The sequence below is a fragment of the Eptatretus burgeri genome, chromosome 10 (genome assembly GCF_056783735.1).
Source record: "Eptatretus burgeri isolate ZD-2024b chromosome 10, Ebu_testis_v1, whole genome shotgun sequence".
In the NCBI taxonomy this organism is placed as follows: domain Eukaryota; kingdom Metazoa; phylum Chordata; class Myxini; order Myxiniformes; family Myxinidae; genus Eptatretus; species Eptatretus burgeri.
The window spans coordinates 61930169-61947150 of NC_140970.1; the positions used below are offsets into that span (position 1 = coordinate 61930169).

A 16982-nucleotide genomic window follows, 5' to 3' on the forward strand; every position below is an offset into this window, starting at 1 on the left:
TCAGATGGCAGGCTGGTGGGTCACCCAGATAGCTCAGATGGCAGGCTGGTGGGTCACCCAGATGGCAGGCTGATGGGTCACCCAGATGGCAGGCTGGTGGGTCACCCAGATAGCTCAGATGGCAGGCTGGTGGGTCACCCAGATAGCTCAGATGGCAGGCTGGTGGGTCACCCAGATAGCTCAGATGGCAGCTGATGGATCACCCAGATAGCTCAGTTGGCAGGCTGGTGGGTCACCCGGATAGCTCAGATGGCAGGCTGGTGGATCACCCAGATAGCTCAGATGGCAGGCTGGTGGGTCACCCGGATAGCTCAGATGGCAGCTGTTGGATCACCCAGATAGCTCAGTTGGCAGGCTGGTGGGTCACCCAGATAGCTCAGATGGCAGGCTGGTGGGTCACCCAGATAGCTCAGATGGCAGGCTGGTGGGTCACCCAGATAGCTCAGATGGCAGGCTGGTGGATCACCCAGATAGCTCAGATGGCAGGCTGTGGGTCACCCAGATAGCTCAGTTGGCAGAGCACTGGTTCAGTTTCCCAGAGGACCTGGGTTTTATTCATGGTCTGTGCCTGTAATTTTTCCACATGTATTTATGATGTTTTATCCTGTTCATTTCTAATTGAAAATACTTACATAGATTTTAATATCTTTGTCTTTTCAATACTAATAATTCAATGAAACATTAGTTTAGCACAAGAAAATTATTTTTTCCCTTTCTGGTAATGTACACTGATGTAGTTCATTCTCTTATTCCTTGTGCAGGCCCGAATGGAAAACTGGAATTTACAGTGTTGTCTGGAGACCCAGAAGGCATTTTCATGATAGATTCAGATGGTGTACTAACTGTCGCCGGACATCTAGACCGTGAGCACCAGGCTTCCTTTGGCCTGCTCATTGCTGTGTGCGATCTGGCCTCTCAGCTTCACCTGCGCCACACTGCGACAGCCCGAGTGAGTGTTACTGTACGTGACATCAATGACCATTCTCCGACCTTTGAAGAGACCTATCTAAAAACATCTGTCAGTGAACGAATCCCCGTTGGGACAACATTGTTGGTGGTGAGTGCCAAGGATCTGGACATGGGCTCCAATGGAGAAGTGGAGTATGTGCTCGGAAAAGGCCGAAACTCCGCAGTGGCTCATTTGCAAGCTAAACAAAAAAATTCTGGAGTTGTAACCTCGGTTGTTCCTCAGGTGCCAAACTCAGGAATTGAGCAGGATGATAAGGCCAAAGCTAATATGAGGGAGATTTACTTTAAGGAAATTGATGAAGGCACTAAAGGAAGTAGTGGCAAAGAATCAGATGTTCCTTTTAAGCTGAATGCCATCACTGGTGAGCTTCGTCTCTTAGCAGCCCTGAACCACAAGCTCATGTCAGAATACCATCTCGTAGTGAAGGCAAGTGATAAGGGCATACCTAAACGGTCAACACTGGTGGAACTAGTTGTGTCAGTGACAAGTACCAATGATGGTGCTCCTACGTTCATACAATCGCTCTACAGGGCCACCTGCAGTGAATCAACACCACCGGGAACGGTGGTGACACGTGTCTCAGCTACAGACTCTGATGACGGGCTGAATGGGGAGATTCGTTATAAACAGGGATTCAATAGTGTTGATGATGATGATGATGATGAAGGTGCTGATAGTGATTTTCGACTCGATCCTGCTACAGGAGAGCTGTGGGTGGCACGGCTGCTGGACCGAGAGCAAAAATCCGAGTACCGGTTCAGAATACAGGCAGTGGATAATGGAAAGCCGGCACGTAGAGGAAGAACCGAAGTGCTGGTGACTATCTTAGATGACAACGATTGTATTCCGACTTTTGGAACCAGTGATAATATGGTACACATCCTTGAAAATGAAGATGCAATGCACAAGCTCATTGCGCAGGTATGAAAAGGTCATAAGTTATGTAATCATTATCAGCTGAACAGTAAAGGTACCATTACTTTAAGAAATTGCTTTGCAACTTTACTCATGATATGCATCGGGTGTACTGACTGTATCCATTGTTGTTTATATATTCTCAGTGAAGTTGCTCTGTAACTCGGATGGGAATCCGGTCATTAATTGTTAATTTGCATCCTTAAAACTTCACTCTGCCGTGACGTCTAGTTCACGTCCCTAAAGTCAAATGTTAAATAATTTCCTGAAAATGCATGAATGCTCATAAATTCAAGGATAACCTATTTTAGAGGAATAAAGCACGTATGGTAAATAGGCATGCTGAGGACTTTCTCCTGAAAGCATAAGCAATGTTTTAACAGGAGGTAAATAAACCTAAAACCTTCTGCAGGTGAAGGCAGAAGATGAGGATCTTGGGCCTGGAGGACAACTGACATATGCTTTGGTGGAGGGAAATGAGTCTGGAAAGTTTTCGGTTTCTCCTAATGGTCAGGTTTTCCTCGAAGGGGCTCTTGATCGAGAGTTGACTCAACTCCACAGGCTTGTCATCACTGCAACTGACGCCGGTAGGTAGTACAACAGGTGGCTCGACATGAGCAAAGTAAATGTTACCTGTGTGAAATTGAGCTTCCATTTACAAATGGATTTTTTTTCACACCAATGACTTATTTTGTACCACGTGATACACTTTGCCCTTTTATTCTCTCTCCCTCATTTATTAATGTCATCTTCATTTCCTTTTATGCTTTTGTGACTCAGTTTCAACATGTTTTCACACTTCGTTGTTCTTCTCTTTGCTTCTGTTTTATTTTTATTTTTTTTTAACTGAGGCTCATGAAGGGGTTTGTCCAAACCTCATTTAAAGAAGGACATTATGATATAATACTAGAATCATGATGAACGTGCGACATAGTTTTAAAATGTTCACGTTTCCTACAACACAAGAAACATGAATTTCCGCAATTTATGTGTAAACTAGAAGAAACCCAAAAGGAGGGAAAATATATCTATAGTGTATCTGTATCTATTTGATAAAAAATAGAGTGGCGTGGTATTCCCATCAGTATTCCAGGTTAATTACACCAAATACTGCAAAACCCACATCCTATGGTCAGCAACTTATTATGTCTTCATTCTTGGATTGTTTGGTGTTCCTATTTGACCACTTTATGATTTTGGAATCTCAGGTTCAAATGTTGTATAAAATAGCCTTATTTTTGTCCATTGCTACCAAAGTCTTTGTACTTGATGCAAAAATGTAGTGATGTCTTCAAATGTCATTGTCTGTCTTGTGAACTGTGCTCTATACAAGGTGTCGGTTCTGCCGAAGCAGTTGCTTGGCTGGACTTACAATCCTGGACGGGCCACCACTCTGAGGCAGGATACTCGACCGAGTGTGCAGGAACTTGCAATTTGTCCAGGGTGCCTATGTTAATTCACATATTCCTCGCGAAGGACACTGTGGGATCTTTAACGTCCACCAACTCATGGGACACCTGATTTACCGTCCAGCTGAAGGACGGCGCTTACATTGATGCATCACTGCGCATGTGAAACACAAGGGCGGTAGTTTATAGTTGGGTTCAGATTGAAACTCGGGCAAGGCAGCTCAGAGATGAGTGTGCATACATCTAGGCTATCCTACCTGCCCAATGTCACTGTCCTGGATGTAATATAGGGAGAAGCTCCTCCATTGCAAGTTCATCCTTATATCAGTTGTAAGAAAATGCAATGATCTCATCTTGTCCTCTGATGAGACTTTCATACTTGTGTTTTATTTTGCCAATCTGGTGTCAGTTTTTCTCTGTTGGTTTTCCTGATGCTAAACTCGATTTTAGAAGGGCATTGCCTTCAGGTTTTTATTACCCAACTAGCAAAGGTACCCAGCATTGCCAGGCAAAGCCGGGTCCCTCCTTTCACCCCTTCCCCTCCCTTCTCCCACCTCCTCCCACCCCACCCCTCCCTCCAGACTCCCATTGACTCCTTCCCCTCCTTCCTCCCACCTACTCCCACGTCCTCCCACCCCACCCCACTCCCTCTGGACTCCCACCCACCCCTTCCCCTCCCTTCTCCCACTTTCTCCCACCCCACCCCTCCCTCCATACTCTCATTGACTCCTTCTCCTCCTTCCTCCCACCTACTCTCATGTCCTCCCACCCCTTCCCCTCCCTCCTCTTACCTCACCCCTTCCCCTTCACCGAACTTACCGATCATTGTAACGTCTTAATTGACAGTTCTTTTTCACATATGATACCATATTTGTGTCAATGACGGTGAATAAAGAATTTTTTAACCACATTTGGGAAAAAGAAGTAATTAAAATAAAACCCACTTTTGATTCCTCCCAACCTCTAACTTGCCTCGTCGCCTCTAACTTACCACTTGTCATGTCGAAATCTGGCCCCAGAGGGACTAATTCATCAATATGGCTGAAAGAAGCCATGGTATAAATGTTTATCCTCGTTGCCATGTAATGAATCTGGGGTGTGTTCAGTTACTAAGTTTCTTGGAGAGCGCTTGCCAAGTGGCTTAAGCACTCCATTTGAAACCGTTGATAAGGAATGGCTGGCTTTGCAAGCACGAGCTAGATACTTGGTAACTGAACACACCCCTGGACTTCTCGACAGCATCGAGAGGGTACATATAAAACACCGACAAAAGGACAGTTTTTTTTATTATAGACTTCAAAAATTTGAAGGTCCAGTGAAAGGACCCTTATACCCTCCTAGACCACAGACAGTGGGTGTAAAAGGGTCTCAGAGTCTAAATAAGTCTAGAGAGTGTAAAGGTCTAAGACTCTAAAGTCTAAAGGGTCTATGGGATGTAAAGGTCCAAAGGGTACATTCCAATAGTGGTTTAGTTGGGGTCTAACAGTCAAAAGGGTTTACCGAGTCTTAAGGAGTCTATATAGGTAGGGTCCTTAAGGGGTCGATATATTTAATATTAATCACGCTATTTTCATTATAATGAAAATGTTACCTTGTTCAGTTGGCGATGTTGAGTGTTCCAGAGTGAACATATACACTTCATATAACTTTATAGTGTACGTGTACATAATAAATATCTCCAGGGAACTTCCCCGGCCTCCCGACTAATTAATTACGTATGTACTGTCGGCATTTCACTACCAAGCTGATTTTTGTCACCTCTAATGTTTATTTAATTCACATAATATGTGAATTACATGTCCATCAGTTCGTTAATAAGTGATGAAAAGTCGGTCGAAAACCCAAAAACTTTTTTTCTATTAAAGACCACTATTTTCTTTCCTCTGCATTCTGAGAACATACCTTCATTGGGCGGTCTATATTAGACCGCTGCTGCGATTGCTGTGAACAAAACATGCATTACCTCATTTCCTCTGCATGAGTTGTAATTACAATTTAACTTTGTTTCCTCAAAACGGTACCTTCATTTAATGATAGAAAACACGTTGTTCAGTCTTCCAATGTACACCGGAGGCCTGTGCGGCCTGTTCCAAGGCAAGGAATTTTTGATTTGGCTGAAACAAAATGGCGGACTAAAACCTCCGCAAGGTGAACAGGGGCAGACCAGTGACCTATTTTTGTTTTGTTTTTTTGCCAAAAATAAGCCGATTTTTGTTTTTTCTTAAATTTACCCAAATATCCAGTTTTCATCCATGCACTCCCTTGGAGTTCCCTTTGTATGCATACAAAGTTTTGGGCCACTAGGTTTAATGGTTTTGGAGTTAGGAAGGAGACAAACTGGCACGCACGCGCGCGCGCGCGCACACACACACACACACACACACACACACACACACACACACACACACACACACACACACACACACACACACACACACACACACACACACACTGATATTTATTTATGTAGAAGAAGATAAATAATGCCAGAGGGAAGCTATTTTTCTTTCACAGTATGCTCACCATGTAAGTTATGTTGTGGAAATTAAATGTACAAATGGGGTAAAACAAAATGCAGGTATTGTTCGCATTTAACATAACCTGCCATTTTTTTTCAATACGACTACTATGGGATCTGCATTTCTTTTTAGCTCGCCTGTTCGAAGAACAGAGAGCTATAGCGATACCCCGGCGTGAGCGTCAGCGTCAGCATGAGCGTGAAAATGTTAAAGTTTTTGGTGCAAGTTATTTCCTTTCTAATGTTTTTACCTACCACACTATTTTTTACTGATTATAATATACAAATACATATATTGCTTTAAAATTATTTGGATCAGACTTCACTGCAATGCTTTATAAAAAAAATATTATTAGACTTGTCTTTTAAAAACGATAAATGTATAAACAGGCGAGCATTGGGTGGCTTTGACACCAACTCTCTGGTTCTTCTTGCACTCAGACTTAACTTGTTTTTTATTTTATTTTATTTTATACTCGATAAAAAGACAAGGCCAAGTCAATGTTGTATGCTTCAAAACCTAAAATACTCTGACCTACCATGAGATTATTATTACATGAACAAGTAATCAAGTCACTTTTTTTTTCTTCACTGTAATGTTTGCTTGATTCTGGTTTGTTTCAAATAGTGAGCCAAACACTTTGCACATAAATAAACTTTTCAACATTATACTTGGATATGTTCAAAGAGGGATCGAGAGATCGTGCATCCCCAGGTGGCCAACGACACTGAACCTACTGTGGCACAACACCCTGCCAGGTGTACCGACAGTTAGCAAGATACAGTCTGGCGTCGTTGGCTACCTAGTCTCTCACTCAATATCGAGATAAAGTAATCCTGACTATTAAATGAGTAGAAGTAACTTGTCAAATATTCATCTTCACCTGAATGACAATCTGACAAAGACTGAAGACATTGTCATTTGGACTTGAATTCAGTTTTTATAAGGTAGTCCTCTGACTCAGACTTTCTTGGTAAGCTACCTTGATCACTGCTACAGTATATGTTGGATAAAACTAAAATTAGCCTGACTACTCTTAACAACCATTTTGGCTAACACAAACCCTTAACATCAGGTCATAAGTTTATTCTCTTTTTTACAGCTTCCTTTTTTATGGTACGTTTGCAACCCAAACCATTTAACCCACAGGATGTCATCAGATATGCCTGAAGGGCATCTCTATGCTCATAAGACCAAATATTCTTCTGGTGGGAATTAAAGTAAGTTTACAACCCACTTCCTCTGATCAGAGTTATGGCTTTTCAATATGTTTATGGTTTAAAGAAAAACGGTCACACCTTCTTCAAAGGATGTAAACTGATCTCAGTACTTAAGTGTTTAATGTGTACAACTATGACATCACTCAGGGATATTGGGTTGCTTGTTAGATTGTATATTGTAGGCAATATATTGGGCCTTTGTGACCAGCTATTGATTATATATTATGTACGAGTGAGAGTGGAGGGTGAGGGTGGTGGCGCGGGCAGGCTACGGAGTTAATAACTTAAAATATATATGAATAGTCCCAAGTGCAACAGGCCCTCATCTTCAGATGGAGGGTGGTCATATTTGGAGGGTTTAAGGGTCCAGTGAAAGGACCCTTAAATCCTCCTAGACCATAGAGGGTGGTTGTAAAAGGGTCTCAGGGTCTAAGTAAGTTGAAAGGGTGTAAAGGTCTAAGACTCTAAAGTCTAACGGGTCTATAGGATGTAAAGGTCCAAAGGGTACATTCCAATAGTGGTTGGGGTCTAACAGTCAAAAGAGTTTATCGAGTCTTAAAGAGTTTATATGACCTTAAGGAGTCTAGACTTAAGGAGTCTAAGGAGCCTTAAGGGGTCTAAAGAAGTCTAAAGTGTCGAAAGGGTCTTAAAAGGACTAAAAGGGTAAAATGACTTTAAGAAGGATGAAAAGCACTGTCCCCTCTCTGCTTTCCCCACCTGCGCCACCCCCTCACCCTACCTTGTGGTGATGTTAGTCATTTGGAGACCCCATGCAAGACACAATGGTGGCCCAGTGGGGGTCCCTGTCATCATATTAAAACAATTCAATTTGGTGTCTGTCTGTCTGTCTCTCCATCTATGCATATCTGTGGCTGATGCATTTGATAGTTAATTATCCAATCTCAACCAAACCTGCCAGGGGGACTAATTGTGTCATAAGATAAAGGTTGTAGCTACTTTGTTTGCCCCCACTCCCCAGGGGTTCAGAAGTTGGGGCTAACACAAATTCTCCCACTGCTTGTTGTGTACCAAAAATGAAGTTAACTTGCGGAGATTTTCAATCATTTTCACCTTCTGTTGAGCTATCTTTCACTTTTCACTGCCTTTGTGGTAATTTTTGTTTCATCTGTAGCTGTGGCTGACAGAATGGCCAAGAGGTATACACACTCACCTCTAAGCTGTCTCGCCTGGGTTTTAAGCCCGATCCAGCTATAAACTGTCATCCCAATATTTCACAGGCAGGGTGATTCATCAGTGAGTGTGCCATACCTTGGATCGATGTTAAATGAGCGTCCATTCTGCCGCCATTCGTTGGTGGACGACAATATCCGATGGTGTTCTTCAAGAAGAGTCGGTGAGCTATTGCCGGCACCATAGCCAAATTACAAATTCTTGCCCAAACCGGCAGAGGGCATTGCATCAGCGGCACAGTCATGCCATCAGCCATGGATGCTACCCCGCAGCACTGTGCTGCATACGAATTAAGAAGAACATTTAGCTGCTTCAACACACTTCTGATTAACAATAACACTACAACGTTCCGTCTTGGTGCACATTGGTTGTTCCATTTACTGATGAGTGGTTGTTCTGTTGATCGTACAATGAATCATCGTGTGGATTTGCTCGACAATACCGTTTTGTATTGACATTCGGCATTTTCCAAATTTTATTGTCAATCTTGTTGCATTTATATACTTTAAAGGGAGTTATTATTCCACTTAACCTGCTTTCTCCATTAACCTCTCTCCCTAATTTTGTAAGTCTTGTCCAGTTAAACAACAGGGGGAAACTCTCCCCCCCTCCCCCCACTACCACCACTTCCCTTGGGGTCCCCATGGTATTGCATGGGTTTCATGGCCCTAACGCGGCTTCTGCCTGCACCCAAACTCTGTCCTGTCCTCCCCCTTTCTTTCCCGGTCTCCTTGGCTCCTTGGTCTTCAAGGCAAGAGGGCATTAATGACATTTAAGAGTTCAAATTATATTATGATTTAGATCAAATTAAATTATAAGGTTAGATTAAGAGGCATTGAGAAGTAAACAACTATGAAACATCGTTTTAAAAATTTAATTCACAATCTCCTGAGATGAAAGAATCTGAATGCGATGGACATACAAACATATTTTGTCATTTTGAGTTCATTAGATGATTATTTCACCATCTGGATGGAAACTTTAAAAAGGGCTCCGTTCGTTGTTGCGCATCAACGTCGTGAATCATCGTGCCAAGTTTCAAAACGATCTGCTTGAGTACCAAGTTGTAGTCTGGAAAAACGAAAAATTGCTAATGGACCCACTGACTACCTGACAAGAAAATCGTGATGGCTTTAAGAGGTTATCTCGACTCCATCGGAGACGAGCTAAAAAAATTGAAAATGGGGAAAGTAACGGAAGGGAACAGAAAAGGACAGAGCGAAGGTTCGACTGTCTGGGATGAGTTGGGTGGAGATATGAGAAGCAGACAAGAGTGGAAAACTACAGTCTTCATCATGAAGACTAGTGTAGTAGGCGGACGGGTAGGTATTGATCGTAATCAACAGGACAATGATCAAAGTATTCTGACCGCTGTGGGAAGCTGAACGTTTTGAGCATTAACCCGTTTGCCTTCTTTTACTCTGATGAAGGGTTAATGCCCAAAACGTCAGCTTCTCCTTGGTTCCCACGGTGGTTAGCATACATTATTGAACGTCATGTTGATTTAATTGACTAAGCAGAGGAGAGGTTAGTAGAGAGGGAGGGGATGAACAATTCTACAATTTCACAAATTTTATATACCGAATGAATAACTTGGACCCATAGATCTCTACTCTTGGTTCACACATCATGGATGGAATTGCTTTACAGTTGTATCACCTCAAGGTATATGTATAACCTAAAGCAACAGAGTTGATGGAACACTACCCCGCATTCTGTTCTGAGAAACAAGGACATTGCTGGGGTCTACGAGCGGAAAATTCCAATGGTTTTTATGGCGTAAAATGCTGTACGCCACGTTCTTTTGTCCCAAGTATTGCCAAACGGAAGGGGTTTGAAAGTGCCAAAAAGACAATATGTGTTCTACAGTGTTCAAGTATATAAGTCAATTGAAAATAGAGTAAAGATTTTAAAGGTCATAGAACAAAAAATTCTGGAAGTTTACTGCTGTTGATGCAGTGTCTTTTACACCACCTTATTTGACACGTTACATTAGTTCTTCGTGACTGTTGTTTGTGTCTTTTATGACGTCATTAAGAACAGTAAGTTTCCTGTTTTGGAAAGATTTTCAATTTTGTTTGACGAACAGGCGAAAGAACGAAAAAAATTATCTCGCTCCTGTCTGCGCACGTGTGATCGGGTCAAGTCCAGAGGCAAAGTAATGCGAAATGACAGGTTCATTTTCAGATTCCAGTTTCCATTTGTGTTTAAAATGTAACATTTAATCGAAATTAATTTGTTTCTCGATCATAAACTGACATTTGTAGACAGACAGACAAACGGACAGAAGTGAACCAATTTCTTAACCCCACTTTTTGCTTCGTGTGTGCGGGGAAACAACACCAATAACAACAACAACAACAACAACAACAACAACAACAACAACAGCCATGCAGCCAAACACCACCACTTTGCATTGCTTTCACAATTTGCACGTGGTATTACTCCATTAAAATGGGTTTTTTTTGGCTGGAATTCCACTAATGTACAAGCATTATCGATCTGACAGTCTCGGTGAATGAACCAGAAAAAGTCACGAATAAGAAAAAGAAATCCCAATATAAAGAAGACCTGCAAAATGAAATGCACTTCTCAGTTCGGTTGAAAGATTTTCCTTTGACGAGATGACCGTTCGAATGCAGTGCAGAATCAAATGAACATAAAGGGATAACATTAAAGACCACGACCTGGCCGACGATGCTGCGTCTGTGCTCGGGGTTTATTTTGTGGGAGATGATTCAAAGCAAGCCACGGGCAGGCAAACACACAGTGAGGCCATCTGGTCGGGCCCTTGTTTAAACAGTGGATGAAAGGCTGGAAGAGACCACCCAGTAGATCATGCAGGAGACGTTTATATGGAAAACTTCGATACCTGTCGTGGAAGAGGTGTGCTCTTTTCGGGAAGAGAAATGGATTGGATCAAATCAAAGTTTCTTGAAAGGGTCTGCCTTTTAAAATTTGGAACAAACTTTTAACCCTCATGTCACCAAGTTCCTCAGATGACCTGTTGGTCCGTTGTAATTTGATAAAAGAAATTGTATTTCGCTGCATTATTGCATTTGCCAAAATAACTTAGTGGAATCAGTAAGTGTAATGTTCAAGAAAGTGAAACGGTGAAAACTACCGGGAATGAAGCGTACCAGTTTGCCTGTGAGTATCAGCTACTAAAAATAAGGTAGAGCCATTTACATCCAACTTAATACATTGCTGAATAAGTTGTTGTACTGTATAAAAGGTTTATCTGTTTGGCATTTCCATCTGAGTACCTCGGCTGTGATTATAAGATCTGAGGTTCAAATTCTACTGATCTTGTGGATTTATACATTGTTACCTCTGACACCGAAGGTGGGTGGAGGTTATGTTTTGAGCCTAGTTTGTTTGTCTGTCCGTCTTTCTGTCGAAAAGTTAGAGACGGATTCGGACGAAACTTGGTGGATGTCTTGGGTGTGTGACAAGGACAAATTGGTTAGATTTGGGTGAAGATCTGGATCCGGCTACGAGAACTTTTAAAAATGATTCTTCACCATTGAGAGATGGAGCCAAAAATGATACATATCACAATATCACAAAGAGATGTCGACAGATTCGGACGAAACGTGGTGGACAGGTTGCGTGCATGACAAGGAGGAATTGATTTGATTTTGGTGAATATCCAGATCCGGATCTGGATATGAGAATTTTGCAGTGATTCTTCACTATTGAGAGATAGTGCCAAAAACGATATGTATCATGACATTTCAAAAAGGTTGTGGACGAGTGATGAGAAAACTTTTAGATTATGGTGAAGGTCCAGATGCAGATCCAGCCCATCAGTGGGACCCAAAATATCAACTGTTCAGCCTGGCGGCGGTATGCGCTCTACCAAGTGCCATTGCTGTGACATTCTGAGATCAAGATAATGGGATGGGTGGAAGGAATTGTTGTTGAAGGCACAGAGAAAGGCCGTGCTGTGGAAACCAGAGGATGCATGACAGACCAAGCACATCGGTGAGAAACAGGTTTACAAAATCAAAAACAGGTTTGCAAGAAACCTATTCAGGTTCCTCCTGATGACTGCATCGTTGCTCTTTACTTCTTCGGGTTCCTCCTCGGTCTTCCGTTTCAGTCTGTGAAGAACAAGAATATATCATGATGAAGAAGAACAAGTGGCATGCTGATATCAGAGAAATGAGGGAATTGAAGCATTCCATTACATTTTGTAAAGTTTTTAAAGGAAGAAGTGTTTTCTTCAATGAAGGTATTGAGAAAATGATAGGAAAAGGAGAGATGTACACAAAGTACAGGTATAAGGCAGAAAAAAATCATATCCGAATGAAAGTTTTTCTATTTTTTTTTTTTAAGTATAGGGAATATGATAGCATTGAAAAGTTAGAAAGGCCAATTTTTTTTGGAAAAAAATAAAGAAACAGGACGACAAAACAACCTTAAACCCGAGTTGACAAAGCTCTGGCTATCCGAGGAGGACAAGGCTGCATGACAAAAGGAATTCAACAAATATCGACAACAAGGGACGATTTATTATGGAAAAATTTGATGGAAATACATTGGTTGAATTTAATATTCCTGGCTGCAAACCTCCTGACTGGTAATCAGCATGCCAGAGACAATGTGCTCTTGTGGCAGGCGACACTTGTTGCTGGCAGGTCGTGCAGCTCGTGCTGTGATGGGACTTGATTGTACCCTGCTGCCTTGACAAGTTAGGTGGTTCGATTCAGTTATATTAATGAGCCAAATATGGTCACGAATAAATAATCAGCAGTATGTTGTCCTGATGAACACACAACAAGGGCGAAATCCAGATCGCCATCTCTGCTTTTGTCTGTTCATGACAAGAGGCTTTAAATCTCCGTTCGCAAAGCCTTGAGTGCCATACGGATGTCTCCCAGTTTGGAGATGATGTGTTGGTATAATTTATACACATGATGTCAATACCATGTCATATAGTCAGTATGCTTCTTTGGTTGAAATATATATATATATATATATATATATATATATATATATATATATATATATATATGTATATATATATATATATATATATATATATGTATATATATATATATATATATACATATACATATATACATATATATATATACATATACATATATACATATATATATACATATATATATATATATATATATATATATATATACATATATATATATATATATATATATATACATATATATATACATATATATATATATATATATATATATATATATATATATATATATATACATATATATATATATATATATATACATATATATATATATATATACATATATATATATATATATATATATATATATATATATACATATATATATATATATATATATATATATATATATATATATATATATATATATATATATATATATACATATATATATATATATACATACATATATATATATATATATACATATATATATATATATATATACATACATATATATATATATATATATATATACATATATATATATATATATACATATATATATATATATATATGGATGTGTATATAAATATAATATGTGTATATATATATATATATGTATATATATATACATATATATATATATATATATATTTACATACAGGGTGTCCCAAAAGTCACCGAGGGATTTAGAAATTAAATAACATTTCTGTTTTTTAATAATTTATGATTATTTTTATACCAAAATTTTTTTTACAAAATGTAGATAAATTTGATTTATTTATGAAAAATGATGCAGCTTAGATGTCCTCCATCTTCGGCTTCGCAGAGACGGGCTCTTTCGACAGCATTTTCCATAACAGCGAACAATAACTGTGGCTGCAGCCCTCAAATTTCTGCACAGATGTTGTCCTTGAGCTGCTGAATTGTAAGGGGCTAATTAATGTATACACGCTCCTTTAGGTAACCCCAAATAAAATAATCGGGAGGCGTCAAATCAGGAGAACGTGATGGCCAAGAAATTTCTGAATTTTTGCGAAATTATTCGCTGTCCGTGCTCTTTGGGTGAGAATAATTGATCGATGAAATTTAAAATAAAATTCCACGATTTTGGTTCTTTGTTCAGTTGTGAATTTTTCCAGGGGTAATTTCCAAATGTTAATCTACATTCTGTAAAGAAAAGAAAAACAAATTATTAAAAACCAGAAATGTTATTTCATTTCTAAATCCCTAGTTGAGTTTTGGGACACCCTGTATATATGAAATCTTTTCATTTCATTCTTGAGATCTTGGTATTTGATCATTTTCTTGATTTCTGCTTTATTTAGGCAAAAATCGCTTAGTACTGAAACCACAATTAGCAATGCCTTCTTCACCTTTTTGTACATAAGTACGATGTCTGGTCGCAATGCTTTGATATTTGGTTGCAATGGTCACAAAGCTGTGTGTGCGTGTGTGCGTGCGTGCGTGCGTGTGTGTGCGTGTGTGCGTGCGCAAGTGCATGCATGCATAAAGTTCCCAGCAGGTAACATTATTCTAATTTTCATGGTATAAACACATTTCATAGCAGAAGATGATCAGGTGTATAATGCATTTTAACTTTTACGTAGTTGTACTTCAAAAAGAGAGAAGGAAAGAAGACAACAGGGCTGTTTTAGACAATATTGAGGCCATCTGTTCATGAAGCATGCGATACAACTTTTTTGCAGCAACATGTGTCTTATTTACTTTGACTAACTGTGACCTACCTTCCTGATATTGCATTGAGACAATCAGTAGCTTGGAAACCTCCAGCACACACCCCAAGCACCACATTCGAGAGCCAGGTGCTCCGTACAAGCCAAGCTAACATGATGTTGGCCATCTTTCGGCAAACAGTCCTGTACAAGCCAACAAAAACCGAATGGAATGAGGCTGAATAAAATCGAGGTCTCGAGGGTTCGAGCACCACACGCCAGACAACGTTCGCTAATGCGGCCCGTCAGTCTGGATAACATTGAGCAACGTTTCGCTTTCTGTTAATTTCACCGCCAAACCCACTCTGTAACACAGCATCCACTTGGACCTAACGCACAGCTCCTTGAAGCCAGATTCCTTGGAGATTCTACTTAATCCATGCTAAACCTGGTTTTGGTCTACTTGCTAACCTTTTCTTTCTTACAAAACAAACTAAAGCAGTATTATTTGTTGGAATTCTAATTTGGTCGTTTTTTTTTTCCTTGAATTTCCTGTTTTGTCTCATTTATGACTAATGAGGAGATAGGAAATTAATTTGGGGTGTAGTCTTGGAAGGGTGTGTGGAATTTCAAAGACCTCTCTTCACCTTTCTTCCCCTCGAGGTGCCAATTCCAAAGTTTTAAGAGCACAAAGTTAAAAATTCACCGTTAACAAAATGTACTCGATTCATTGCTTTTTTGATGCTGAATCATTACAATATTAGCAATCTACATCAATCTTTTATGCATTTCACATTATTCAAAGTTTTGGTACTTTACAACCGTCCACCTTGTGTTTGATGTGTTTTTCACTTTGCAGTGGGTAATCTATATAACACCAGTTATTGGAGTATAATGGGCTAACCGGATAGATCAAAGGTAGCATGCCGTCCTTTGAAGTGTCTCGTCTGGGTTATATTGTCGATCCAACTATAAACTGTCAGTCTGGTGCTTCGCAGGCAGGGCTTAGCATCAGTGAGTGTGCTATCCATTTTGAGTTAACCTGGGGTCCCATCTGTCAGCAGTGGCTGGTGGGTGTTAAACACCATGCAGAGCCTATTGCAAAGAGTTGGCCAATGAGTGCTAGCACACTGGTCAAATTCCAAATTCCTGTCATAACCAGCTGTAGAGCTCTGGTGCTGTCTTCCCACTATGAACCAGTCCATCACATAGTCCAAATCACTATACTTCTGGCTGTTGTAATACTTTGTGGCAAAAATAGCTGAAGAAGCAGAAAAAAAAAATCAGAACTATTCACAGTCTACAATGACTTTGTCCATGGCTCAATGGAGTACCTCTCTTCCCTATGGGCTGGGTCTCCACAACTCTCATTCCTGGATTTCGTGGAATCTAATGCTCTCAATATTTTTGCCCTCTCCCATTTTGAGGCCGAAGCCCAAGGCCTGTTGCTCTCACATCATGAGCAGATCAGTTGCTTCTGTGTTCCTTACCACTTCTCCTCCTACCCCGCTCACTATACGGTAATCTCTTAGCACGCCGACTCTCCAACTCCGACAGGATATACTTTTTTTTCTTTACAGGATTGAGTGAGGCTCATGGAAGGGCAAGGAAGATCTGACAGTGGGACAAAAATCAAGGGAATGAACAAATAAGAAAGAGGAGCAGAGGAAACTGAAAATAGCAAGTATAAATGGTTGGATAAGGAAAGGTTAATGGGGGTAAGAAAGATCATGGGTCAAGATGGGGAATGACATGAGACGCTGTGCACTGCTTGCTTGAAGCCCTGGAGTGAAGAGTGAAGCAGAGCAGTCTCCTGAAGGTGGTTCCACGGTTCTGTAGATGCAAGGAATGAGCAATAAAAGAGTTGATGTGCGCAGTCATCCGGAATTGTAGAAGTTTAACCAGGAAGGGGTTACTGGAAGAACAAGCACATCCTGGAGTTGCTGACGAGGGTTGGAGGACCATGAGAGAAGAGGGAGCAATATGGGAGAATAAACGGTAGAAAACAGACACCATCGACCTACTAACCATGAGGTGAGCATGACAGACCCTATGCTTCTGCCTCATGACTGGAGATTCCAATAATTTTGAGAACTTTACATTCCAGGGGAGACAGATGTGTGCA

General features: G+C 40.4%; 1 protein-coding gene across 2 annotated transcripts in view; it reads left to right on the forward strand.

Annotated features, from left to right (window-relative positions):
- Positions 1–16982, forward strand: part of FAT4 (FAT atypical cadherin 4) — a 359998-nt gene that overhangs the window by 263591 nt on the left and 79425 nt on the right. For both annotated transcript variants that reach the window (XM_085898643.1, XM_085898642.1), the window contains exons 9-10: positions 762–1891; positions 2298–2472. In XM_085898643.1, coding sequence (XP_085754769.1) covers positions 762–1891; positions 2298–2472 — 1305 coding nt within the window. The remainder of the gene's footprint in view (positions 1–761; positions 1892–2297; positions 2473–16982) is intronic.